Below are 27,245 nucleotides of genomic sequence, written 5' to 3'. Positions count from 1 at the left end.
CGGCCTTGTAAACGGAGATGCAGCTAGCGCCGTCCACGCTCTCGCTGAATGCAGCGTTTACACGGGATCGTAACTCAGCTTCGCGAGATCGAACAGTCTTCAAACGAGGAGCGTAACGGCGCATCATAACGACGACGGCAGCCAGGCCTGGTACTACAACGACGACAAGCTGGAGGAATCATCGTGAGAACAAATCTTTCATGAACGCGTGGAATGTACATACGTTGATCTGCATCGCCAGCATCAGGGCAACTCCGCCCAGCAGGCGCGCCAGATGGAGTGTGGCATTACGCGTTGCCTCGATCAGCTCTCTATCGGTCGTATCTACGTCTTTGGAGAGGCGATCCATGATGCTTCCTAAGGAGCGGTTTTGGAAGAACTTCATGGGTGATCCGACCACACGTCTCACTGATCGCTCCCACAAGCCATGGCTCGCTTGCAACATCTTTCCGGTGATGTTCAGGCACAGCACATACGCCAGTATCGCCTCTCCAAATCCTAGCATAGCGAAAATTGCTACTGACGTGAGACCCGACAGCCCCAACCGATCAGAAGTCCACAGTGAAAGCCAAATCACTAGGCCGGCGGCGGTCACTTGCCAGCAAAAGACAATGCCTGCTGCTGTGGACGTTGCTCTTGGCCCACCCACGAGTTCCAGGTACCAGTCGAAGGACTTTCGCACTCTGGTGTCTGCTTGTGGTGCTGTTACAACAGAGGCACGTGTGGTAGTCGGGCCTGCTACTTGTACCGCATCCGCATGCGATGAAGGCTGTTCTGGTAGCGGTTGCGCCGTCTTGGTCTGAGGAGACTCATGCGTTCCGGTGGATGGTAAGTGCTGTTCAAGTCTATCTAGAGACCTCAGCTCGCTGGCACGTCCATTGTCAAGCCACAGCACCCGGTCACATCGGCGGGCCACCCAAGCCTGGTTTGTTGCGATGAGGCGCGTTTTGTTCTCCAACAAGCTGCAAATGCCACCTTCGAACGCTGCCTTTCCGGTTTCAGGGTCAAGATTACGGAGACAGTCGTCAATGAGTACAATGTCAGCATCCGAATACATGGCTCGGGCCAGACTGACACGTTGAGCTTGGCCGCTTGAGAGACCTTGGCCACCAGAGCCAATAATTGTGAGATCCCTGCGAGGCATTCTGTCGGTATCGCCCATGAGAGCCGAAGCGCTGACCACTTTCCAATATCTGACCTCGTCGAACTTTTGGTCGAAGAGGATATTGCTGCGGATCGTCCCTCTCCTTAGCCATGGTATCTGACCAGCCATGGCCACCTTTGACCCGATGCCCAGATCTAACGCGCCAGAATCAAGGCACATTTGACCTGCGACTGCATGTAGGAGAGATGATTTACCAGACTCAGGCGCGCCACAGACAGCTATTAGCTCACCTTTCGCAACCCGAATATTGGTGTCAAAAGACAGTACGAAATCACCATCTTCAGATGTAGCTGGCCAGCAAACCACTGTGTTCTGAGCTACGTCAACTGCCCAGTCTGCGGACTTCGCCATCGTCTCCCCAGGCTCTTCCGTCTCTAGCCACTGCTCAATTGCGCGGCATCCCACCAGTAAGTCCTGCAACTGCACTGCAGCCTGTGCTGCGCGGTTCACATGTGGTTTGAGCGCTAAGAACAGAGCAAAGGATGAGAAAGCCTTCGCTGGGTCAGGTACGCCCTCGTGGAGCGTGTCATAAAGGATGAGACTCGCCATTGAGGCCAATGTCGGCAATAGGGCGCACGCCGCTTCGAGCACCGCGCGGTTGTGCCATAATCGGCTTGCCGTGACCATCTCCACCACCCTCATCCCGCACAACTTGTTTAGGACCATGGTCTGGGAAGCCCACCCCGCGAGTTTGATTCCGCGGATGCCTTGGATCACTTGCTGTGTGCAGGCTGCTCTTCGTCTGCAGAGTCCGCTGAGAGCCTTTTGCTCGCCCCAGATGCGGAGAGCAACATTGGCGAAGATGGGGAGGCCTAGGAGCAAGACCACCATGCCACCTAGCGATGAAGTGTCTACATTCGCGGCTAACATGGGGATCGCGAGAACAAAGCTAGCCGGTACAGTCCAGATAGCGTTGATACCGCTGATACAATCCTCTATGCGCGATGCTTCCACGGATGCGAGATTGAAGACGGCGCCGGAGCTCCAGATTTGTTGTTTTGCCCTTCTCTTTGATTCTTGGCCTCTTTGAGATGAGACGACTGCGGCTGAAGAGGGCGGTGCCAGGAAGGCCTTGTCCATGATGATGTACGTGAGGGCAGCCTTTGCCTGGGCTCCAACACCTTCGAGTCTGTATCGCGAGGCGTTGATGAGGATGCCAGCAGCCATCTGTGTGAGTGCCATGGCTGCGACAAGAGCGTAACTATGAGCCATCCGGGCGTCGTGGCTCTCCCGCTCATCTTGCAAAGTCCCATCCGCTGTTGAGACTTTGACGTTTTTGGTAGGTTCTGGTAAGGCTACGAGAAGCCAACGCAAGATAATGGGCGGGAGGGCGGCTGTCAGCATAGCAGCCAGCTCGATAAAGCCTCCCAGTAGAAGCCCACCGCGGAGACATTTTAGAAGGCTGATGGCGAGCCGACGGCCTTGAGCTTGGGGATGCGTTGGGGTGTCGTAGTAACATCGAGAGAGCCCACGAGCAAGGGGCTCTGCTTTCTTCCAGTCCGACAGCACGCCCTTGAAAGCATTGTCGACTTCTACGGGGCCCTCATCGGCATCGTCAAATTCACTGATATCTTCTCCATCTAGCTTCTTGGTACCAGGAGGCGGAGGCGGCGCCCAGGAGAATAGCATCAGGCTGATCACCCAGCAGAAACTGGACCACATTGTGAATCGAGGCAAATGCATCCTACCGGAGAGTTCGAGCTCAATACGGCCCAGCTACTCACTCATTGATCTGAAGCATAAGAGTAAAGGAGATCCACAAATAATGTTCGACAGAAACGCGATGAGATTTGCTCATGGTTTCTCCTCAGCCAGGAGCCAAGGATCTGAACATTTGGGCTGGCGACAATTACTCAATCTGGAGAGACCAAAGTGTCGATAGCGTCGGGCTCGGGTCTAGCAATCACTGCGAGGTCAGTGTAGACCCGAGCCGGGGTGGCATCACCCAAGCAAACTATGTATACGATAGTTGTGACGGGGGTTGACAGTAATATAAAATACTTTGTTAGTCCATCGATATCTCACCGGTCGGCCCGGCGGCATCTAAGTGACAAGAACCTTATTTGAAGGCTCCCCTGACAGGCGAGTATGCCTGTGCAAGAAAGCTGAAGCATCGACTGGTCTGTCGACATCGATGTTCAATCCTTGTTCGTGGGTCAGGGTTCAATAAGACTATTATGTTTGAATCATGTCCTCTAGTCATGTCAAAAATGGTTTTCCTGAATTAAGAGAGAACATTACGGATCGTAACATGCTCATGCTCATACTCAGATTGAGTCGCGTAACGGGCAGTTGATATTCAAGCGAGAATCGGAGAAACAGTTATCCAAAGCCCAGGGTGAACGGCCTTTAGTTATCATGTACACGCGAAAGCCAAGATTACGCGGAACTTTCCATCTCAGTGGATGCCAAACTTTGCAATGACGCAGTTACTATAAATGATCATGTTACAATAGTACAATGTCAGTTTCATATAGATCTCGCTGATCATCATGTATCTCGAGTAGCTGTCACGCCCTTCTCGCCGCCCCATCCTCAGTTGTAAAGGGCTTCTCCTGAAATCAATTTTTGACACCGGTGCAGTGATTTCACAGGAATCGTACTTGGAATGCCAATTTGATGGGTTCAGCAGGCCAATCTTGCAGGTATGGCGAGGTTACGGTTGCGGCACGCGCTTGCCATACTTGTCCACAGGAATGTTCTCCGACCTGACCTTCTTGATAACACCCTTGATGGCGTCCCAGTCACGACACGTATGCATTTCGTGCTGACCGACCAACTTTGGTACAAAGTCATCATGACCTGGATAGTGGATGAATTCAAATCGCTCCATGTTCATGTTTCCAGCACACATGGTAGCCTGGGTATAGCTCGTCAGCATGAGGTCATCTTATGGGCCGTTGAGGCTTTCCCAAGAATTCAGCAATCATCTTACCTGGCGAAGACTTTCGAGGCAATGCTCAATATGTTGGCGAGTGCAAATATCGTAGCCGCCGTCCAGGTCCAAAGCCAGCTTCATGTAAGTGGTGCGGAAGCAAACCTGTTCACAAGCATATGAGCTATGACAGCACGTTATATCAAGGCAATCTTCTAAAGTGTAATCATACCAAGCAATGTAGCTGATGGAAAACATTCCAGGCCACGGGCTGTAGACCTTCGGGTTGGAGAGCGTCTTTGTGGAAGTAGTCCGGGGGGCCATATTTGGACGGGTCATTCAGCGCTACGAAAGGCTTGCCAACTTCATTTCTTATAGTCAGTTCTGGTACGTAGCATGATAATGAGCATGAATTACGCCGCGCTTGAGAGTTGAATAGTAAGTGGGCGGCATCGAATGGGACTTACATGAGATCAGATCGAGCCATTTCTGGTTCGCCCCCGGGGCTGTGAAGTTGTAAGAAGAGTCGTGCTCAAACTTCTTTCGCACGAGTGGCACTGCGCAACTCTGGTCAGCTTCTCATTCCTATATCAGTTGGCTCATTACATACCATCGGTGATGAAAGGTGCCTCGTCAATAGTGGCCATGCCAAGCCCGGTTGCAGAATCAACCTTCTTCGGCTCCGTGGCACATGATGTCTGCTTTGAACCCAAGCTGAAGCCGTAGGTGCCCAAGAAGAAGCCAATTGCAACAGAAACAATACAGCACAAGAAGGTCGATACCATCAGCATGCGATAAGCAGAGTGCGTGAAGCGGTCAGGCGGGGGCGGCATTCTTGAGGTTCCTTCCCCTTCGGACCCCTCGTCACTCTGGTGCACCTCCGAATATTCTGTCTTGGTGTTGTTGAAAACCATGTCTGTAGACCGGGCGTCTTGATGGACGAAACCTCAAAGGTGAAAAAGAGACCGAGAGAATTTTGACGAAGTCAGCCACATAATCGGAATAGTGTGCCATATATGCAACCCGTCGCTCTCATTCTGACTTCTGGGGCAGATCAATCCCAGTCGGTCAGCGGAGTCGAATTGTCGACTTTCTAACAGAGTTCTGCCCCATGACGCTTCGTCTACAAATCTCAGAAACCTGCATTATCATGTAGTAGTAGTCTACGCGAAGTGTTCGCTAGCTCTCTCCCCCCCGTCCCTAGTCCTAGAAGTCGGACGTGCTGACACTGCTGAGTAGCATGGATCACCGACAGCTCCAGTCCGTTCGTTTACACAGAGACGCGAGTATTTAGACAGCTTGTCAAAGTTAATAAAGCCGTTGTAACGCCTGACGAGTCATTTCAGACGAATAGCAGCCCTCCATACCGAATACGCGGGTCCGACTGTACGGGTCCGACCCTAATTTAACTTTCCTTAACTCAACAACTTCCATGGGTGATCAAGGATGCGAGACCGAGCCAGGGTATCCAAACTTTCGTGTTGCACGCTCAACGACGGAGTCAAGCTGGCCGAAGCCGAGATACTACAGAACGGGATCAATCAAGATACACCGCCGCTTCATCACGGGAAACATGTTCTGTTTGCGAAATGACCGAGATCTAAGCACACCCTCCTGGCGTGGCAATGGCGGCCAGACTGAGGAAAGCACAGCTGACTGAAGTTGTCCATGATATGTGTACTTTTCGACCTGCTATAGCTTCCTTAGCCAATGCCCAAACATGCTTTGCAACATTGACTATTTTCAAAGTTGACCGAATCACCTGCAGCTGTGCCTGTGTACTTATCAAGCCATGTGCTCAACACCTAATGCGATCCTCTACTTCGGGGACCAGTCTCTGGGTGTCAACACTTACAGCGAATCGCTGGGGTGCCTGCGCAGGAGAGCCATACCTTCCTCGACACATCTGCACAGGTTCTCAACGCAGTGGCTGAACGATGTGACGGGCGAGCAACATAATGTGCTCGAGTGGGCAGAAATGGTCGCTTCAGATGTTGCATACCGGGCAGATCCGATGTCATCTGCTCTTGTGCCTTGTATATCACAGCTTGGCTCAATGATCTGGTCAGTTGTACTTATGTTCTGAAAGAACAAAGCCTATCCCAATTTCAAAAACTGACGGATGAGGGTATTCCCCGATGATATGTAGGAAGTGTCAACAAGACCCAAGTATACTTCATGAAACTCGTCCCAAGATACTAGTGGGTGAATGTATCGGGCTCATCCTCGCATGCAGTGTTGCGGCGGCAAGAGATACGGGACACCTCGTCGATATCACCCTGGAGATATTGAGAATCGTGAAGCGTGTAACGAAATTTGCTACTCAACGCTCTTGGGAGTTGGAAGATCATCCCGGTTCGGTCTGGGCTATTGCGGTTCAGCTACCAAGACACGACTGTGTCGCCGCCATGGCGCATTGCCATGAATATGAAGTAAGAGGAACAGGAGTAGCTTTCGAAATCATCTCAATCCCATCACCGTGGCAAGCATTGGTGAGAATCACGTAAAGCTAACAAAGTGCGCCTTTAGAAGGTTCCGGCTCACAAGAGAGCGTATGTGAGCTATGAGCTGGAAGAGTGGTCTGTCATCTCAGGCCCACCATCAACACTAAGCCAACTACGCCTAAAGAACTTCTGCAATATGCCAATGAAAGACCTGCCGATCTTTGCTGCATACCATGCAGAACACCTTCGTGAACCAAAGTAAGGATACGCGGCTCATCTCCTAAGATGACTACGATGTAAGAGGGGATATCTTACTAACATGAAACCGATCCAGTTATGATGATATCTTAGGAGACTCTCCGCTTCTCGACTTGCCAATTCAGTCTAATGTCATTATCTTGTCATCTAGCACCGGGGAAATGGTGAAGGGCAGCTCATTACGGGCCATATTGCCGCAGGTACTCCGCGACATTCTACAGCGGCCTTCATGTCCAGCACGTGTGGCGAAACAGATTGCTCATCAACTAGAACCGGTCAAGTCTTCTTCAGATTTATACACTTTTGGCCCAGCATCTCAATGGAGTGCTTTTGCCCGTCGCTTGAAGAGTTCCGGGGTTAGCCTTGGTGCCATCTCTAGTCCCGCCCTTCTTCAACACAAACGGACAGGCGACAGCATTAGTGAACACAACCACGGTGACAGTCATAGCGACGATGAGGAGAGCGATGAAGAGGGAAATGAAAATCTCATAGCAATCACAGGCTACTCTGGCCGTTTTCCAGGGGCTGAAAGTGCGGAAGAGCTCTGGGATGTCCTTTGTAATGGTCGTGATACCTCGAGCCGAGTGAGTAGGATCATGATAAACACTTGTCCGGGCTATTCGCTGATTGATTATCTAGATGCCACGTGAAAGGGTCTCCGATAGCCATGGCAATATCTTGCCCACTGGGTGCTTCATCGAACAAGCCGGTCACTTTGACAGAAAGTTCTTCAACATGTCGGGCAGAGCAGCTTTGCAGACAGACCCATCACAGAGGCTGTTGCTACTCACGACGCAAGAGGCCTTGGACATGTCAGGCTATAACAAGGATATCCACACACGGCACGTGGGAACATTTGTTGGACAGGCTACGGATGACTGGCGCGAACATAACATGGCGCAAGACGATCCATACTACGTGACAGGAGGTCTGCGCGCCTTCGGCCCCGGCCGCCTGAATCACTTCTTTGGATGGGATGGCCCATCAGTCTCAGTGGACACGGCTTGCTCCTCCAGTGCCATGGCTCTAGATCTTGCTGTGCAGTCTCTCCGAGGACGCAAGTGCAATTTGGCTATTGCTGGCGGAGCCAGCATCATCTCGGGTCATGGTGATGCCGGCATGTACGCGGGTCTCCGTTGCGGCGGATTTCTAGGAGCCTCCAACACAGCCTGTAAAACCTTCGACGCTACAGCGGACGGCTATACGCGGGCTGAGGCAGTGGCTGTCGTCGTCCTCAAGCGTCTCAGCGATGCGCGAAGAGATGGTGACATGGTTCATGGCGTCATCAGGGGCATCGTCACGAATCATTCAACGGACACGAATCCCATCACTCGCCCTTCCGCAGAAGCTCAGAAGTCCTTATTGCGTCGTGTTCTGAGCGAGTCTCTGAGGCAACCTGAAGATGTGGATTATGTTGAGCTTCATGGATCCGGGACCCAGGCAGGTGATCTTGCAGAAATCGAAGCCGTAGCCGCCGTTCTTGGAGGGCCGCGTCGTCGCCGCCCCAGGGGCTCACCAGGTAAACCATCCAGTGAGCTACTGATCGGCAGCATCAAGGCCAATATTGGACACAGCGAGGGCGCAGCCGGTGTATCAGCTTTGGTAAAAACGCTTCTCATGATTCGTCATGACCGAGTTCCTCCGCATATCGGGCTCAGGACAGAGCTAAATCACAATTTCCCTCCGCTGAAAGAGCTGGAGATTGTCATCAACTCGAAATCTGAGCCCTTAAAGCCACTCGAAAGGCCTTCTAAACAACGCCGATGCCATTCAGCCATCATACTTAACTGCTTCGGGGCAGCTGGCGGGAACACCAGTATACTTGTGGAAGGCTCAAAGAAGCACTCAAAAACCACCGGTAAACAGCCCAAACGCGAAGAGATTCATACAACAGAGCCACAGCAACGCATCGTTGTGGTTTCTGGCAAGAGCCGTTCTGCGCTTCAAGCCAACAAAATGAGACTTCTTGAATTCTTCAAGAAGGTGCCTTCTGCAGCGATTGACGATTTGTCTTACACCACATGTGAACGAAGAAGTCACTTTCCATACCGCTCCGCGTACAGGGCTAGAAACACGACAGAGATTATCAAGCTTCTGCATGATGACACAATTGAAGCATCGCCTCAATTCCAAAATGCACCACAAGCGCCGCACATTATCTTCGTGTTCTCCGGACAGGGCGGGAAAATCGCTGGTTCGGCCCAGTCGTTGTACGACAGCAACAGCGCGTTTCGGGATGCTTTAGACGACTACAACCAACTCAGTGAATCCCTAGGTTTTCCCGGAGTCTTGCAATACCTTATTACCCCCCATGCAGCGCAAGCTTCTCCGAGTACCGTGCTAGAACAGGTCGCACTTATCGTGTTTGAGCTTGCCGTCAGCAAGATGTGGAAGAGCTGGGGCGTTGCGCCCGCGACTGTACTTGGACATAGCCTGGGAGAGTATGCAGCTCTGCACTTATGCGGCATTCTCTCTGCTGCAGATGCCATTTGGCTTGTGGGCAAACGCGCAGGCTTGGTGCAAAAGTCTTGCCAGCCTGATACCCACCGGATGCTGGCTGTATTGGCCGAAGAGGAACGGCTCACTCCGTTCCTTGCAGAGTACGCAGTCGAGGTTTCATGCAGAAATTCACGAGATCAGACTGTAGTTGGTGGGCCATTCGACAGTATCTTGCAGTTGCAAAGCCGTCTCAAGGTACATGGCATCAAAAATGCCTTGGTCAAGACACCATACGCATTCCATACGGGTCAGATGGACGGGATTCTGGAGAATCTGCTCGCTGTTGGTGAACAGGCTTCCTTTGCCAGTCAAACACAGATCAACTTTGTGTCGACGGTGAAAGGGTCGCTGATTGATGCTTCCCCGTCCTGGCCTGAGCATTTAGCCAAACACGCCCGCCAATCTGTACTATTTTCCGACGCCGTCGAGTCTGCGATGTCACTCAGCCCTGGTCGGAATACCATATTCCTGACGATTTCACCAACATCGATGTGCAGAGACATGACTGCGTCAAACATCACTACCGGGCGAGAAAGCATGGCCGAGGTTCTCGAAGCTACAGGAACCGGAAGTCAGGCATGCCTTGACGCTATCACCTCCAGCATAACTAGGCTGTACAATTCTGGGGTTGACATTGACTGGAGCCGATACCATGGTTCGATGGAACAGAGCGGAAGTCTGCTAGAATTACCAGCCTACGGCTTTGATCTAAAGAACTTCTGGATTCCTTTAAAACAAAGCCGCCATCTCCCTTCATCATCACCGTCATTATCGTCATCCTCACTTTCAACACAACTGGATACACCTATGTCTGAATGTTCACTCAACTTAGAAGACGACATACACACGATCGAGAAACCCATTATCACAAATCTCCAAGAAGAGCCTCTGAGAAGCCTCATAATTGGTCATGCAATTCGCGACAAGGCCATATGCCCTGCAGGCGTGCTGGTTGACATGGCCTTCGCTATTGTGCTAGAAAGGATCGGCAAACGGGTTGGCCTCGAGTCTATCGGGCTGAGATCACTACGCCTGATCGCGGCTATCACGATAGACACTGATACTGTCCACGATTCCATCCAGACTCTTGAAACAACATTGCAGAAACGGACCGCAGCCCCAGAATTCGATGTCACTTTCAGCGGTGTCGAGCGTCAGGCTCATCACGCAAGTTGCATCCTGCGAGTGATGGAAGATACCAATGGTATGAGAGGCGAGCACACGACTCGCACACTCATCCGGGCCGTCTCTCGTATAAGTCAGCTGCAAAACAACACCGCTGCCAACCACTTCAATGGGCAGATGATCTACAAGATGTGGACGTCTGTCATGCAGTATTCTTCAGACTACCATGTTCTCCGGAACCTCACACTAGCACCTCTCGGTTATGAAGCCTGCGCGAAGCTTCAAACAACATCAATGGCGGGGCACGCAAACCGAGAGTACACCATCGACCCGGTCTGGTTGGACGGTGCTATGCAGGCAGCTGGCTTCACAGTGAACATGAATGTCGCTGCTGATCCCGGAGCAGTATATGTTCTGACCGAGTGTGCTGCTATCGACTTCTGGCAGCGCCCGCGAAGCAACAATATGTACGCTTGTTACGTCCACGGAGAAGCAGATGGGTCTGCCGATGTCATCATGAACGTCACAGTATTTGACGAGGAGAATGAAATATGCCCGGTGGCAGCTATTAGTGGCATGCGCTTCCACAAACTGAAGCAACGACCGGAAACCAAAAGCAAAAGTGGTAAAGGCTACAAGGAAGCCACAGTACGGATGAACGGGGGTGAGCCCAGCAATCAGGTCATCTCGCCTACGACGAAGTTGTCAAATTCAACTCCCTTTTCTCCTTCACAGAGGGCGATACTCGACATAAATAAGTCAGTCGTCGATTCAGGCCCAGCGAGCTTGAGTCATACACTTATTTCAATACTGGCCAAAGAGACGCACGCAGAACCCGATGAGATTGGCCAAGACACCACACTTGCCGACCTAGGTGTCGATTCCTTGGTGGCCCCTACCATATCAGATACCATTCGCGTCAAGTTAGGCGTTGAGATTCCATTGATAGCTTTGCTAGAAGCTCAAACTATCAGCGACGTTATCTCGCTTTGCGCGGATATCGATCCCGTAAATGTCGAACCCAGACTAGTTAAAGATGCTGCTGAGAAGTCCAGCATCACAATGGCGAATATCGCTCGGGTATCAGACACAACAGCTCACTCTGCGAGTGCTGAGCTTTCCAGTAGAGTTGCTCTCTTGCAAGGATCCAGTCATTGCAAATACAACTTGTTCCTCCTTCCAGACGCCTCCGGAAGCAGCTATGTGTATGCAGGGCTTCCGCCGGGTCTATCTCAACAAACCGTCACGAGGATCTATGGCCTCGAGTCGCCATTCAACGGCACGAGTGCCATACCCGATCTCTCAATGGATACATACTGTTCACTATTCGTCGCAGCGATTCTCCGTATCCAACCAACGGGACCGTATCTGCTCGGTGGCTGGTCGATTGGAGGGCGCCTCGCATACGAGTGTGCCAGACAGATTATACAATTGGGGCACAAAGTTTCGGGACTTCTCGTTATAGAGTCTTATGCGCGCTTGACGCCAAATCTGTGCTTGGGTCCTGAGGCGATCTCAGTTGAGCATCTCGAGGCGACAGGGTTCTTTGGATGGTCTGGAGGTCATGCTTCGTCAAGCATGGCTGAGTGGCAGAAGAACCACATGCTACATCTCATCCTCATGAACAGCGCCTTCAAACTTGCACCCCTTTACGAGGACAAGAAGGAGGACACTGCGATATTGCAGTTAGTCTGGTCGTCAAACGGCGACTTTTCGCTGTTCCCAACTAAAATTTTGCAAAAAGCGCAGGAATTGAGTAACGGATCGTTTGGCAATGCCGTAAACGGTGATCATGAAGCGTGGTTGAAGGAATCACGACCGGAAAGATCTATAGCCTGGCTCACAGAAGAATGGCGAGAGTTGGCAGGGCCACGTCTGAGGCAGCACGTCGTTGAGGGAGGACACTTTGACATCATGATCCCAAAAGTGAACGAGGACCTAGCGCATGTCATTACAGAGGCATTGAGATGTTTCTGCGAGCCCTTGGTATAGGAAGTGAGAGGATAAGAAATCTAGTTCTTTCTAGGCAGCTCAACAATCTATAGACTTAGATACATAGCTTTGGTTTACTTCATGGAAAATTTGGGTTAGCAATTATACGTTATTTTGAAGATATACTGTCTTCCAGAGTTTTTGTTACTCTCTCGGCCTTCACTTCGAATGGCTTATTCGCCGAGAGAGGTCAATAACGGAACGAGAGAGGAGGACCAGGGGAGTAGGGGCGTGGGCTACCTTCGAGACACACCCTCGTCCAGATCTCCCACCCGGAATCCTGGATGAGCAATTACGAGTCAGCTCAGTCTGTGCCGATTTGAGTTCATTCCCCTTGCTATAACGGAAGCCTAGTCCGCGAGCCCCGGTACATGACAGCTGTGCTCACTTATAAAGACTCATGAGTGAGAAGCAACACCTCAACTGAGATGGGAAGCTCTTTCAAGATACTTCAGAACAAATAGAGGGCACGCGAATGTAAAGACATGAATGACAAGTCATTACCGAAAATGGAAGCATCAGAAAAGCCCCGCCTCATTGACTCCGTCACTAAGACGAGAACACGGCCCATGAAGCTACTGTTGCTCGGACTGCCGCGGACGGCCACGGAATGTAAGTCATCCCATCAAAAACACGTTCATCCCATATCGCAACACCCTCAACTTCCACAAACCCAAACCATGCTATTCTACTAACTCAACCCAACAGCACTAAATAGCGCCCTCGAGCAACTCGGCTTCAAAGTCTTCTCCTTCCAAGCAATGTGGCCAACCTGGCAAGAGTCAATCCCCCTCTGGACGGAAGCCATCGAAGCAAAGTACCACAACCGCTGCAAACCCTACGGCCGCGCGGAATTCGACAAGCTCCTGGGCGACTACGACGTCGTGAAATGCCCGCACGCCCTCCTCTTCGCCGAGGACCTCGCCGCCGCCTACCCAGAAGCCCGCATCATCGTCTCCAAGCGCGACTACGAACCGTGGCGCGCCTCCATGGAGAAAACGGTCTTCAAGCTGCGCCGCTCCCTCGTGTTCCGCCTGCTGCACCCGCTCGACCCCTTCCGCGCCGCGTGGTGGCCGTTCTTGCGGCTCATCATGGACACGGCGTACGGCGGGTGGGCTGAGGCGGTACCGGGCCGTAGGCCCTATGACGAGCACCATGCCCGTATCGAGGCCATCACGCGCGAGACGCCGGGGAGGATGCTCGTCTTCTCCGGGCCCAAGGATGGTTGGGTACCGCTGTGTGACTTTCTCGGCTTGCCGGTGCCGGAGGCGCCCTATCCGTGGACGAACTCAGGAGCAGACTTTTTTGAGAAGCAGGGTCACCGCGCGGGCGAGAGGTTGTTGCTTCGCAAGCTGGCTGAGAGAGTGGCGGTCGTTGCAGGGGTTGGATTAAGCGTGTGTTGGTTCCTGCGACGCCCATAGACTTCAAAAGTTGGATGCCGGCTTTGCTCTCGTCCTCATCTCACGCGTCTACTGATTCATTTCCACTTGTCTCTTCTCGCGCCGTGACTTATTCTCAGCACCCGAGCCGGGTTCCCGTCTTGGTACGTAGTACCTGAGGAACCGACGTCTTTTGTAGCGGAACTGTGACTGGATGACCTCGGGATCCTGAGTAGTCCCAATGTCTTCCATTCAGTTTCTTCAAAGCCAAGAGGAGCCAATCCTCTCAAACGGTGAAACAGTCGTACTTGATGAATGAACCACGTGGTAGCGCATCATTCGAAACATGAATATCTCGTCGCGGTCTTCTACATCTGTGATGGCTACTTCGATTCCGAGATGCACAGCTAAGCGTAGACTCGGGCCTCGAGAATGCCAGTAATCCTGCATCAATGCTTTGCAGATCCAGTCGGAGTATCAGATGGAACCAAAGGAGCGGTAATACATCAGTGCCAGCCAGTCGCGAGACCAACGAATCTGTACGACTCGGGACTCTCTTGGAGTGGCGACTGTTGTCACTTGGTTTTCACTCGGCCGTAGTTGCGGCTTCAGATGTGACCATCACTGTGGCTATGCCCATGATTGGTTTGCCATGGCCATCTTCGACTATCCTGTCAGAACTGCTTGTCGACTTGGTGCTGTGCCCCCTACCTGTAACAGGGTATTTGGCTGGCTCAGGGCTCCCGGATGAGGGCTTTCCTGGCATAAGGTACTGTGCTCTTTCACCTGTTGTAGCTGGCGCCTGGCTTACTTGCCGTTTTCGCAGATTAGACGGAAGATACGCTCTCCTGCTACAGCCTAGGGAACAGCTGGTGACGAGTCTCGAAGTCGCACAAACTCCTACGCCCACTTGCCCTAGCATAACCATGTTAGCTGGACGGAAAGGCGAGCAAGGGCTAGCGACACACTTATCAATAGTGTTGGTTGTACGGGTATTTTCTCTCGTGACACACGGCAGTGAAGAAGTGAACGAGCATGCGCACGAGATTTCCCATAAGGCTACATTGGCGGTGACAGTGCACTGCCGACGTTTCTGTGCAGTTGACAGCCGAAAAGTGTATGAGTCCATGGGCTGAGGTTGAGACATGCTCCGTATTGTCTCGCCGCTTGGATGATCCGGTCCTATCGCGTCTTCACATCCCGTAGGTTGTGCCGAGTCATGCTGTAAATATATTGGAGGCGCGCAGATGCGTAGCGGGAGAAAGTCGTTGGTTGTCTCGTTCGCAATGAGACAGTGTCGAGGGGCTCGGGGAAAAGGGGCTTTTCCCTTCCTTTTCCGTTTTTCTTGACTTTGAGACCTGCAGGATGCTTCGCAATTGAAGCTCGATCCAGACCTAGATTTTGCGGACTTACACTATCTATCATCTCTCCGTCTCTCGACCATGTCTCTGTCATGATCTTCTTCTCTACGTCTGTCTCCTCTATTGCATGGGAGCCAAGAGCCAAAAGGACCGCGGTGACTAGGATCCTGTTGGTTCTTCCGCTCACCGAGATAAGATGTTTGCCTGCAGTGAGCGACGCCACCACGGGTAAGGACTGGGAATGAGAGAGGGGTCGTTGGAAAGAGGCCTGTTAGAAGACATCGTGAGTGACGAGGCGCCGCGAATCGTCTCAGAAGGGGAGGAGTGGGAAGAAGACGGAAGATAGAACGGCAGGGTAATCACACGGCAAGAGTGATATGTGCATGGTAATCTCCATTCGTAATTTGAGTCCCCTAGATAAAGAAGAATCGTCAAAGACATGCATAGTGACCATTCGAAGACGCGTCCTGCGATGTAACGGGAGAAAAGAGAAATCAACAACATGCAGCTTTCCTGACGCAGAGTTGGCCGGTACCGTGTTGACGACAACTTTCACGATAATCGTCGTCGATTACAAGGCTACTTGCCCTTCGGCGTTCGAGTTCTGGACGAGCCGTCACAGAGAGTACAAGGAGGTCAGATGATCCTTTTTGGGGATCGCGTCCAATGCTGCTGGTCGAGGGAAAGGATGGGTGGCACGAGCAGGAAATCGGCCGAGGATATGGACGGATGGGTCGGAAACACCGGGTCTTGTCTAGGAAGGCAAGCATTGTGCTGTAGTTTTTCGGCGCTTGTAATTCTTCAGCGCTCGTTCCTTGATGATCGCTCTTTACGCTCTGGGGTGCTTCATGTACTACTGTGGTTCGAAGTGCTGTATCTGTCGTCGAGACCTCGACGACTCCTTATATAGTGGGTGAAGCATCGTGCCAGGCCGGATGGGCTAGAGCACCCGAAACCAGAAAGATTCGATTACGGAATGCCAACATCGTGAGTCTAGGTTCTTTGTTGTGTCTTGAGGTTCTGCAGGCAGACTACTTTGTCCTGAAGAACTCGAGTTAGGCAGACTTAAGCTCGGAAATAATGGGAGAAAGCAATGCGGGAGCATGCGTGTGTCGTGGCCAACATGTGGTTGTCATGGCTTTCGTCGGGCATGGGCCGTGCCGCAGGGTGTCGCTTGACAATACAACGAGACAAGTGATGAGAGGAGGAATATCCAAATAGATTCGGTGATTTGGAAGGTGCCACGGAAATCCTGAATGCTTGGTCTGACGATGAAGCCGTCATTTGGTCGCACTATCAGGGGCGAGTAGAGAAGTTGGAGACACCAAAGGAAACGGTATCTCTCAAACGCATGATAGCCCGCGCAGCGTGGACAGGTCTCATCGACCATCGCCTGGTTCTTCTCCCCTCTGCTTGGAGGTCTAATGGAAACCTCCGCATTACATGGGTCTGTATTTCTGCAGCTTTCCAAGGCTCGCTCGAGGTGCTGGTGTGCGTCTGTGTGGGAGGATTGACAAGGGTCGCCACGGGTAGCCGCAGTCGTCGGTCGAGACTGGAGACGTGATCGCAGGGACAGCTGGCAGCCCGGGAGAAATCAGATCAGAGTCCGAGGCAGGTGAAGCCGAATGGAGAAAGAAGCGCGCATATTGTCATTTGAGAACAATGATTCGGGCTTTATCTCAATAACGATAATCTAGAGATCGTCTTCAGCTGGACGTAACTGAAGGAGAGATCGTGGGGCAGCAAGATCGGTTCGAGGCTCGACGCAAGGAACGCGCGCACCGGGGAGCACATGAGGCTGCTCATACCACGGCATCGGCGAGGGTAGTAGTTACAGGATATGTAAGCCCTGTATTTCTATGCGGCTGACGTCAATATCAAATCCAACATTTTGCCGAGACAGCCTGCCCCTCCAAAGACGGCTCGAAGAATATGCATGCCTACTTACCCAAAAGGGAGAACAAGGCGACATATGAAGTATCACCCACCACTGTCTCCTTATTCGCTAGTCCGCGGCATGAAACGAGGCAACCACGAAAGAAGAAATCGAGAGCAAGGCATGGGTCACAAGACTCGGCCAGCTGTCCCCTCTGTTGATGTCTTGGCCGGCGTTGAGGGCCTGGGAGACGATAATGCTCTCCAGACCGGCTGCTGGTCAAAGGCGGTGAGGCAAACCGACACACAAGAAGGATCAGATGTCGGAGGGTCTTCGTGAGTGCGATGACTTTCATGGTGTTGAGGGGAGGTTGGTCCTTCAAGTGTCGTGATGGAGAAAAGTATAAATCACAGCAACTCCCTCCTTCACCATGCTTGTTTTCCTTTTGTCTCTCGAACACCCTGCGACGCACTTTCCTCTCTTTCTCACGATCTTCATCCAAAGCAAAGCACCCATCAAATCTTGGAACGACACCTAAGCTCTTCTTTTATTAGCAACGTTATTATATCTTATTGAATCATCATGAACCGTGGGAACACGACCTCATCATCTGCTATGGCGGACAATGAGAATGAAACTTGCGGCTGCATCGATGATGGCTACTCTGGCAGGTGGGACTTCAGAACCTGCACTCATTGCGGTGGGCACGAAAGGTGAGGCAATCCCCAATCCAGAGTCTGACGGACTCCACGTTGACGCTTGTTACGCAGAAATCCTTGCAAAACCTGCGACTCCCGAGGTGTAGTCAGAGTCCCCTGCCCTCATGGGGCTGCTGGTCAAGCTCAAGCTCTCAGCTCTCGGCCAAGGGCCGATGATCAGAACAACAAACCGGGACCCAGGGGACCGACGGGACCGACAGGCCCGGGTCAAGGTGTTGCCGGTGCCGGCTGCCACTAAACCACGGCAGCCGACGCCACCGTTTAGTTTCCTGAGAGGAACAACCAGATAAACTTCATACATATCTAATAGAACGTTCATCTTTCCTTGATGTTTGGTTTGGTTTGGGATTGGGCTTCGTATAGGTATAGGGTGTAGGGCGTTGGTGTTATGGGCGGACGGCTCATCCCAGTTCCACTGCGTTAAGCACAGCGTTCTTCGGGAATCTAGGCAACAACTAGCACGTCAGTCCAGTAGAAGTCTGAAACCTTCGTATTTGAGATTGGATAGAGGGATAGAAGAAACTTGGGAGGAAATGCGGCTCATGTTTCGATGCTCCTTGACTATCGAGTGTCTCTTGACAGGGTTACTTGCCTCGCTTTCTGAGCTGCCGCAGGTAAACGGCGACATGTACCGAACAGTTGGTGCCCAAATAAACCTATGCTGGCAGCAGCAAATTCTGAATCCTTTCCCTGCTTGTGACCCCTTCGCTTATCCGGAGGAACGGAACCACTCAAGTACGTCCTTCGTGACTGCAAGGACGACCGACGGGAAACACAGAGGGAGGATCCGCTCATCCCTACGAGGTAGCGTGGCATCAGCCGGTTTGTGTACCGCCGCGGAAGACTACCCGGTCATTGCTACTGGAGCGATATCGAAAAGACCGTGATCACGCGAAAGGAGCCGGCCTCGACATACACGATACCATACAGTCATCGGTTACGTTACAGACAAGTAAGCGCCTTGAATGGAAATCGTACCACCCTCCCTTCTCTCCCTCTAGGAAACCATGAAGTATATCCGCGGGTCGGACAGACTCATAGCGGAGTTCGGGGCCTTTTCTTCCAGATACTCGTGAAAGAACCAAGTATGTATACGTACTCTGAGAACCTGGGTTGAGTTGCACAACAGCATTAGCATGACCTGACACGAAGGTGACGCCTTCAGCGTACCTAGGCTGCACTACTGTGAACCTCACAGGCACACTGAGAAAGTGTCATTGCACATTTATTGGTTGTGGGTGGACCATTCGCAACCTAGATTCAATATCGGGAAGAGTTCCACCTGATTATTGTATGAGATATCCGAGACTGATACTAAGACTAGTAAGATGATACCTGTAGAAGTCCAGCCTAGCATAGAATGAGGACATACCACATATCTGCACAGTGTGCCGTATACTAGACGATGCCCTGGCTTACGCGATCTGACCAAACTTCAAGCAGCCTCTGAAGGAAAAAAAAGAGAACGGAACAGTTCAGCTCCAATCTGCCGGGTGAGGCGCCCATGAGGTTTGTCAAACCTAGAACATGACGAATACCCAAGGGCTCCGTGGCCTTCCGGCAATGGTTTGTTCCATTCATCTCTTCAATCACGTATTCCGTATTGGCGTGAGGTATCATCAGAAGCTTGAAATCGCAAAGGAAAAAACCGTTACCTAAGCATTGACTGCCACGGACTAAAGCGATAGCTATCGTGATAAAGAGCCATGATAAAGATAGAGAAGCGAATAAGTAGCAGCCTAGTAATGTCATAACCCTCCAGGTAAGAAAACCCGCCCCGCCAGTCCTGATCGAGTTGTCCTCCCCGGCCGGCACTCTCAACCGAAGCATCATAAAATTTGAATCGTTCCATCCTGTCACTTCCCTAATCGCAATTCCAGATCCCGCAAGCTCTCAACGCCGCGACTAACAGTCAGTCGGGTAGACACAAATGGTCGAGCCCATTCCGATCCAGTTCCCTCCCAAGAAATCAAGCCAAGCCATAAGTCGAAGATAAAGATAAAGAACGCCCACGTTAAGTCGTCAAAGAGCAGGGGCGGTTGCAGCAAGTGCTGTTACGACACCTGCCGCAGTCAACACGCCGCCACCAACGAAGTACCCAGCCTTGCTCAAGAAGCTTCGCAGACGCTTAGGGGGAGGAGGTGCTTCTGGTGTCGGCTCTGTAACCACAGAAACAACCATGGGCTGTTCGGCCGTTGTCTGCGCCCCGGTTTCAGCGCTTTTCACGGCCGCCTCGGTCGTCTCCTCATGAGGCGTGAGCGTTGAAATCTCACTGGCCTTGCGCTTTGGAGTGGCCTTCTCCACGGCAGGGACATTCCGTGAAACATCCTCAGATGGTGTTATGATGCTCAATTTACTCTGTTGAAACGAGAAGGCACTCGTCATATCAAGCTCGGGAGTTTCCGTTGCGTATGTAAGAGGGAAGTCTTGAGGACTATTGAGGAATTTCTCCCCAGAACTGGACCAGGCCGATTCAGCCACTTTGGCCGACTTGGGCGTTTCGTTTACCGGCTCCGACGCGGTGGCTGCATCGGAGGTAATGTGGTGCCCGAGCTTTGAAGTAGATGGCTCAGTGGAAGTCGCAGGCTGCTCGGGAACCTGGCTGCGAGGTTGGTCCGGGATTGTATCGTTATCTTGCTCGTTGCGGCGCAAGATTTGCTTGTTTTCCTCTCTGGCCGCAAAGAACTCTGGCTTCCCAGAGACTTTGCCAAGGGCTTCAGCCGATATCCCATCGTCCTGGGAGAACGCTAGAGACTCCGTGGCAGTGAAAACCTTGGGAGTATTTGGGACACGATCCCATGAAGCACGAAGCGGTGCTGTCCCTTCACTTTGAAGAAGGTAATCCGTCGGTGCAGATGTGTGCATTTGCTCGGGGTTCATGTCAGCTAAGAAGGGATTCTCAACGTGATCATCCAAAGGATTCAATATCGACGGCAGTCTGAGGTCGTTCTGTCGTCCTTGTTCTTGCAAACCTACGTAAGGTATGATAGAAGGAAGTGACGGCATAGGCGCGGGGAAGAACTGGCGACCAGCATCTGGCTGAGGGAAGTAGCTTGCGTGAGGCATGCTGAGCATTTGTTGCGATTGCGTGAAGGTAAGAGAAGGATCCTGTGCTTCCCAGGCGGCTGCCATGTCCTTGTTTGGTTGAGAACCGTAATCGCCATTCATCGTCTGGCCGTTCTCAGGCTCGTCATAGCTCGGAGCTCCAGTCAGGTTCTCATCCTCGCTCTCGCTCTCACTCTCAAAGGTGCTCTGGGCCTCAGAATCGTCGCTGCGATCCGAGATTTCGGAGTCACTGAGACAAATGTCATCATCGTAAGAGTCCGGCATTCCCTGGCTCGAAGGTTCATCATCGGGATAGCTTTCGGACTCGTCGTCATCGTAAGAATCCTCTGATTCTGACTCCGATGCGAATACCAGAGGGAGATTCGAGTTCATCCTATGACTGGAGGGCATATCCTCGTCTTCCTCTTCGTCGTACGGAGCATCCAGCTCAATCGTCACCTCCTGATCTTGCGTGGCATTGGGAGCGCGTTCGGAGGGCTTATCGGTATCCTTTTGGATATCTTCGTCGATAACGATGGGCTCCACTCCCGGAGGAATGAAGCTGGGAAAGGAACCAGCCAAGCCCGTGGTCGATTTAGGCATCTCGATCTTGCGAATCTTCTCGACGGTGGCGCGGATATCGTCCGTAGTAGACATGTCTTCCTCGCTACTCTCTGAGTCAGAATCATCAGGGACGGAAAAGGTTGGACGACCGCTGAGCTCTGAAGCTTTGGCTTTGGCTAGGTGGTCGAATTCCCAGTCCACCTGGATCGTGCATGGGGGGAAGAGGTCGTTGGACCGTTGAATGTCGATCCCAAACTTGACTATGTCGCCCCTTGTAAGCTCCTTTGCAGTGTGGGGAGGAAGCTTTAGAGAGTTATGGTAGGTTCCGTGCAGCGAGCCGATGTCTTTGACGAACAGTTTCTGGTTGTTGTGTTAGCATTCAGCGTAAATGTGGTCCAAGTAGAGAACATACCTTGTGGTACCAGTCAACGGTGATTTTGGCGTGCTCCCGTGACATCACCGGGCTATCGAAGTAGCAATTCTCTGGTTTCGCCTCCAAGTTGGAAAATCGCTTGCTTGTCCGGCCGATATTCACAACGCTTGGGTGCTTCTGTTCGAGGACAACCCGTCGCTCCGGGAATTGGAACTCTGGGTTTGGATATTGGACGGAGACGGTGAGCAGAACTAGACCATACTTTCGTTAGGACTCATAAAGAGGGAAAAGCGAAATGGAAATGTCGAGCTTACCGTCCTCCGCTTGAGGCTTCACGCCCGTCGCCATCTTGTCGATGTCTTCTCGACTGTATCCGTGATCTGGCGAGAGTGGGTTGTACCTAGTAGAGAATGAGGGCAACGAGGAGCTCACAGGAGCGATGGATAGTGTGATGGAAGATGGGAGTGTGTCTTGGGTGCCCAAGGTCTTGCTGTGAAGGAGGGAAAAGTGACCAAAGTAGGGCCTCTCCTTCGCGGGCTGAAGTTAATGAGCGGGAATGGAGTAGGCAGAAGGAGGCAGAAAGGTAAGGCAGGAGCGAGACAGTGTAAGTTGGACGTCGAGGTCGCCGAGGTGGATGAAGTGGGGCAGGAATTCGGAGGTTGCACCGTGCTGTCACTGTTCGGTATCAGGCAGTCGCGGCAGTGTAGGCAGCGATAACGCCTTATCGCACTTGGCTTGGTGCGCGGAAGGGGCAGGTTGCAGGGGGAATATCGGGGTCTTGGGCAAGTGCAGTGGGGAAAGGCGTTTGGTAAAGGTACCTAGTAAGGTGGGTTGGTGGGGTTATCAGCAGCGAGGTTGTGAGGTCCGAACAGTCCCGGCACGTCCACTTACCTCGATAGCGGTAAGGTAAGGTAGGAAGTGTGGAAGTGTAGTGTCGAAGCTGATAAGGGTGGAAGTGGAGGGGTAAAGCGTAGAAGTGTTGATGTTGGGAAGTGAGAGAGCACAAGGCCTGCGAACAATGAGAGTCGATAGCTCGAGTTCCGGTCGTTCCAAACGAAAGGAAGGTAAGACCACCTCCTCAGTCGTTCCTTCCCGGGCTGCCTTCGAACGTACTGGGGCAAGTTAAGGTAAGACCGATGATTCGTACCTTACCTTGGTGAACCTGACTGTGAGTTGCGTTGCCTCGAATGGTCCGCCAGAGATGCACAGTGCGTGTCTGAGATCAGGCTCGGGGCGTTCCAATTTAGTGATGACGGGATTAGGAAAGAGGGGCACACCTTAGACCTCACCACATGGCACCTGACAGCTGGAATGTGAAGGAGGCCAGCGGGGTTAACAGATGTACCTTCCCGCTGCCTTGCCTCGATTTCTCGAGATACCTACCTCGGAGCTCAGAAAGGAATAGAAGGCATCAAAGTCAGTATGGCTGTCAGATAAGTCAGACTTCGCCATAAATAGTCTCATAGCGATGCCTGCGGACTACACAGCACAGAGCGCTCCTAACGGCCAAGGTTAAAGTAATTTGTCAAGGTTGTACCAACCAATATTGAGGAGGGCCCGCTCTGATGTGGTGTAAGTAGCTATTCACGCTTGTGACTCTCATGGCTTTATCATCAACCCGGCCGGACACCTCACTTGAGAAAAGCCATCTCAGCCTCTGTCACTCTGGTAAATTACCTATCCTCAGACCTGGGCCAGCTGCTACCGTCCACGTCGCTGAGTCCAATTTGCGCAAGTGCGCGCTCCTCTATTTTGCTTTGCAAAATCCAAGGTATCTGCCTACCTACCTTACCTATCCGTACCTACCTCACACTCACCCTTGCATGTCTTTTGGCCTTAGGAAGCGCCTGACAGACCTCAAGGTACCAAGTTGGTGATTGAACACGCCGCAACACAGGTACCTCCCTTCTTGGAATTATTCTGTAGTCATAACGAAGGTACCTCCCATACTGTTCATTTCAAATGGTATTTTCCTAGCAATATATACATGATGATGGACAAGAATAGTGAAAGTACCTTGGCATCAGTAGTATTGAGCAACAGATGATGTGCCTTACTCCACGTCTGGTCGAGGCGGACGATACAGTCCTGCTTCGCCTGAGGCCTACAAGTCGTGTACCTAACGCATGACAATGTTTTTGTCCTGCCTTATCGACACAATGTTTGACCTAGGGGCAGATCGGGTTGCATCTGCTCGTCTGTCACCGGGTGCCCTGAGTTGTCGCAAACTGTTACTGGTTCCCTTCATGCCCATTGCTAATAAAAGCCATAGGGACGAGTTGAGATCCAGACGAATCTGGTTAGGCGGCGGATGAGTGACCAGGGAGGGGGGGATTCACTGGCGCCGCCCGTGAATGTCTAGACTTGGAAACGGTCAGATGATGCTGGCTGGGTTCACATCGCCTTGCCTGTATCCGTATCTGTTTCCCATCCATCTCACAATCCCGAGTGGCCCCATGTTCTCCCCATACGCAGTACCTCCCTACCTAAGGCAAGCACCAAGCTACATCACATTCATCCATGGCTTTCTTTCTCCCTCGAATGCGGAACACTACGGTTCAACGGGCAGAAGTTCGACAGTGAGTGGAGGACCACACTCCGTCCGCAACCACGTAACCAAGGACGGGGGATGATCTGCTTACAGGGGTACTCCCAGGAATGCGCGAGCGGACAGACCACGCCCACTTTGCCCCCACAGGAAGACATCATCCTGGAGTCCTTGACATAGGGCGTGTGGAGTGACAAAAGTTGACTGATGTATCCTTACGCAGTACGCAGGAATACGCAGTATGTGAGAAATGAAGGGGCAAAATGCGCCTGATGTCTGGATTTTTGTTTGCCGCATGTTTTGCTGCCGCTGCCGCCGTTCCTGTCCATCCTGCTGCTTTGTCCCCGAGCTCAACCTTGCATCCAGCTGCGTGTCTCGCCCTACACACGATTGAAAAGTCTCTTTCGTCATTCGTCATCCACCACGCTCGCTCGCTCTTTTTCTGCGATCCCTGTGCGACACCCGACAGGCATCCTTGGTGAATCAAGGGTTCCCCTCTGATGAAATGTGAATGCCACCCTCTTCTTCTATCGCTGCCACCCACCACCTTCACCTCTCTTCTCCGACCCTCCACAACTTATTTTTTTTCCACCGTTGCCCTAAAAATCCCCAAGCTCCTCCTCACTTCCGAAAAGACGGTCTGGTCTGGTGACTCACGAAGCCCATCTTTCAGTTTCCAGTTTCCGCGGTTTCCTTTGAATTCTCTCAAATACTCGTCGAGCCGCTCGATAATCACCGACTTGTACTCCGTACGGTTCTAAACCTATCTCCGGAACTTCAACGCACTCACCCTTACGTCTCGACCTATCTCCGGATTTCCTCCCTGACCTATATATAGAGAAGCCGAATACCATCCATGGATTGTTGGAGAAACACGCAAAACACAATTAGAAGCAACACCATCTTCAAAGAAACGCCACCGCGCTACAAGCACAGAAGGTCCTAGACCCTGATTCTCACAAATCAGGCAACCCATACATATACAGGTCTTCTCCCACGAGAAGTTCCGCTCACAGCAACTCTCTCCTCTCTCTCTCTCTCTCTCTCTCTCTCTCTCTCTCTACACACCACTCTTACACACACATTCCATCTTACACCGTCGCCACTATGCACGACCTCAGACTCAAGGTTCTTCGCGAGAGCGGCAAGACCGTCTCCAAGAAGGCCAAATCACGCCCCGAGTCCGCTCGCGCCTCCATGAGAAACTCGCCCAACGTCTCTCCTGGCCACTCTCAGATCAACTCTCCAGCGCATTCGCGTGCTGGTAGCCGCTACGCCTCAGAAGACGAAGGCAGCGACTCCGACTACGACGATGGCATGACTATGAGCACTCTGTCAAATCATTCAGACACCGCCTTGGACGAAGCAACAGAACCCAACTGGGCGCAATTACTACAGGACCGCATCGTCGAGCTGCAAGATCGCAAGCGGACAAACACCCAGAGACGCGAGGCGACCCTGATGTCCTACCTGCACCTTGTCAAACACCACTACGGCGGCCGTCAAGTCAGCAACTCCTTACAAGACATCGTCACGGCGTTGATGAAGAACACCAGATCCGGAGGCAGCTCCCTCGAGCGCCTCATGTCCTTGAAGTCTCTGTCAGCCACCCTCCTCACTACGCCATCAGACTCCCTGTTCGACGACATCTACCCGCAACTCGAGAAGACCCTCGAAGACGACGACGACAACGACGTCAAGGCGGCCGCGATCTGGGCCATGGCAGTCACAACAATGTATGGCGGTGGTGGCGAAGAGTCAGCAAGCGAGCTCCTCGAGTACCTGGTCACCATCGTGGAAAGCGACGGCGAATCAGTCGGCGCAGCAGACAGCGGCGACGTCGTCACCTCCGCCCTCGAGGCCTGGGCCTTCGTCGCCAGCCAAGTAGACGACATCACCGAGAACGTCTATTCCGCCATCGAAGCCTTCGTGGAGCAACTCGACAGCACCGACGTCGAGGTCCAAGCGAGCGCGGGCTTCAACATTGCCTTCATCTTTGAGGCGGCGCGCGACCACGAGGAGGAGACAGGCGAGCCGATGAACCTGCAGTACGACCCCAAGAAGCTCATCGCCCTCATGGCCGAGGCCTCCAAGCCCTCGGTCAAGCAGACGGCGCGCAGAGACAGACGACACCTGCGCAAGCAGTTCACCAGCATCGTCTCGTCCTTGGAGCATGGAAAGGGACCCGGCTACTCGAGCGCAAGTCGTCCGGCCTTTAACCCGCACACGGGCGGCACCAAGGCCGATCCCGGCGCGGGCCGCAGGGGCGACGACGACGATGGCGAGAACCGCGCGTTTGGCTACCGCGAGAAGCTCCGCCTTGGTTCTACAGTCGTCCTCATTGACTCGTGGTCTCTCATGGCGCGCGTCGAGGCGACAAAAACCATTCTTGGAGGCGGACTGCCTACGCACTTCAACGACAACCCTACTGTTGCGGAGCTGTTGGATAACGCTGAGACGGAGGAGGCAGCGGCACAGCTGTACGCAGCGCGTCCCAACAAGAGTGCGAAGCACATGAGGAGGTAGAAGGAGATCGTTTGCTTCTTAGCAACGACAGAGGAAGCGGGATTGCTCATAAGCAATGACAGAGAAGTGCGGGAGGAATGGAAACGATATGGCGTCTGCCTTGGGAGCAGCTTTCATTGGTGGAGAGAAGACAATTGCATCGCATGCTTCTTTCCTATGTACAGGTTCGCGATAGAGCATCATGGTCCAGAAAAAAAAAGGATACGAAACGCATGGTTTGAGGCATAACCCATACTTATTGCGAAACGAGGCAGAAGATACCACAGAGCGGAGGATCCTCGTTGCTAAATACACTTAGCCTACATTATTGGGAATTGACATTGGTTGATAAACTGAGGCTTCACTTTGACTGAACTTGTGATGTGTTTTTATTTTCTTTAATTTCTCTTCACGCCATTTAGTTTTGGTTTTCAACGAAAGACTTCCGCCGCCGACGGTACACAACAACTGCACCTGTCCGTCAGGGGGCGGCGTTCACATGTCGCACAGCAGGTTG

General features: G+C 52.3%; 5 protein-coding genes across 5 annotated transcripts; 2 read left to right on the top strand and 3 right to left on the bottom strand.

Annotated features, from left to right (window-relative positions):
• Positions 1 to 178: 178 nt before the first annotated feature.
• HER10_EVM0005894 (ABC transporter) lies at positions 179 to 2,838 on the bottom strand (the record flags this gene model as incomplete). Its single annotated transcript, XM_035475496.1, has 3 exons — positions 1,921 to 2,838; positions 904 to 1,746; positions 179 to 435 (listed from the first exon to the last, which is right to left on the bottom strand). The coding sequence occupies exons 1-3, from the start codon at positions 2,825 to 2,827 to the stop codon at positions 179 to 181; spliced, it is 2,007 nt and encodes a 668-aa protein (XP_035338393.1). The 5' UTR covers positions 2,828 to 2,838.
• A 983-nt stretch (positions 2,839 to 3,821) lies between these two features.
• HER10_EVM0004537 (uncharacterized protein) lies at positions 3,822 to 4,873 on the bottom strand (the record flags this gene model as incomplete). Its single annotated transcript, XM_035474179.1, has 5 exons — positions 3,822 to 4,025; positions 4,101 to 4,205; positions 4,273 to 4,403; positions 4,508 to 4,597; positions 4,651 to 4,873. 5 exons carry the CDS (start codon positions 4,871 to 4,873, stop codon positions 3,822 to 3,824), a joined length of 753 nt encoding a protein of 250 aa, XP_035338276.1.
• Positions 4,874 to 6,162: 1,289 nt separating this feature from the next.
• HER10_EVM0003444 (uncharacterized protein) lies at positions 6,163 to 13,779 on the top strand (the record flags this gene model as incomplete). Its single annotated transcript, XM_035473119.1, has 4 exons — positions 6,163 to 6,185; positions 7,164 to 7,326; positions 7,382 to 12,335; positions 13,067 to 13,779. The coding sequence occupies 4 exons, from the start codon at positions 6,163 to 6,165 to the stop codon at positions 13,777 to 13,779; spliced, it is 5,853 nt and encodes a 1,950-aa protein (XP_035338181.1).
• A 5,509-nt stretch (positions 13,780 to 19,288) lies between these two features.
• On the bottom strand, positions 19,289 to 23,048 carry HER10_EVM0011594 (FHA domain-containing protein). The gene is made up of 3 exons (XM_035481022.1): positions 21,990 to 23,048; positions 21,715 to 21,926; positions 19,289 to 21,662 (listed from the first exon to the last, which is right to left on the bottom strand). The coding sequence occupies exons 1-3, from the start codon at positions 22,021 to 22,023 to the stop codon at positions 19,716 to 19,718; spliced, it is 2,193 nt and encodes a 730-aa protein (XP_035338937.1). The 5' UTR covers positions 22,024 to 23,048; the 3' UTR covers positions 19,289 to 19,715.
• Positions 23,049 to 24,474: 1,426 nt separating this feature from the next.
• HER10_EVM0001328 (IFRD domain-containing protein) lies at positions 24,475 to 27,078 on the top strand. Its single transcript, XM_035471082.1, has one exon. It carries the CDS (start codon positions 25,331 to 25,333, stop codon positions 26,747 to 26,749), a length of 1,419 nt encoding a protein of 472 aa, XP_035337980.1. The 5' UTR covers positions 24,475 to 25,330; the 3' UTR covers positions 26,750 to 27,078.
• The last annotated feature ends 167 nt before the right edge of the window (positions 27,079 to 27,245 follow it).

Source organism: Colletotrichum scovillei, assembly GCF_011075155.1.
Source record: "Colletotrichum scovillei strain TJNH1 chromosome Unknown Contig00001, whole genome shotgun sequence".
NCBI lineage: Eukaryota > Fungi > Ascomycota > Sordariomycetes > Glomerellales > Glomerellaceae > Colletotrichum > Colletotrichum scovillei.
This window is presented reverse-complemented; position numbering and strand designations above follow the sequence as displayed.

Excerpts from the sequence above, each read along its gene's own strand:
- HER10_EVM0011594 (XM_035481022.1), bottom strand. The coding sequence starts at position 22,023 with ATGGCGACGGGCGTGAAGCCTCAAGCGGAGGACG. Across the intron at positions 21,927-21,989 it reads GAAGCCTCAAGCGGAGGACG|TTCTGCTCACCGTCTCCGTC; the intron begins GTAAGCTCGACA and ends AGTATGGTCTAG. Across the intron at positions 21,663-21,714 it reads CCGTTGACTGGTACCACAAG|AAACTGTTCGTCAAAGACAT; the intron begins GTATGTTCTCTA and ends CACAACAACCAG.
- HER10_EVM0001328 (XM_035471082.1), top strand. The coding sequence starts at position 25,331 with ATGCACGACCTCAGACTCAAGGTTCTTCGCGAGAGCGGCAAGACCGTC.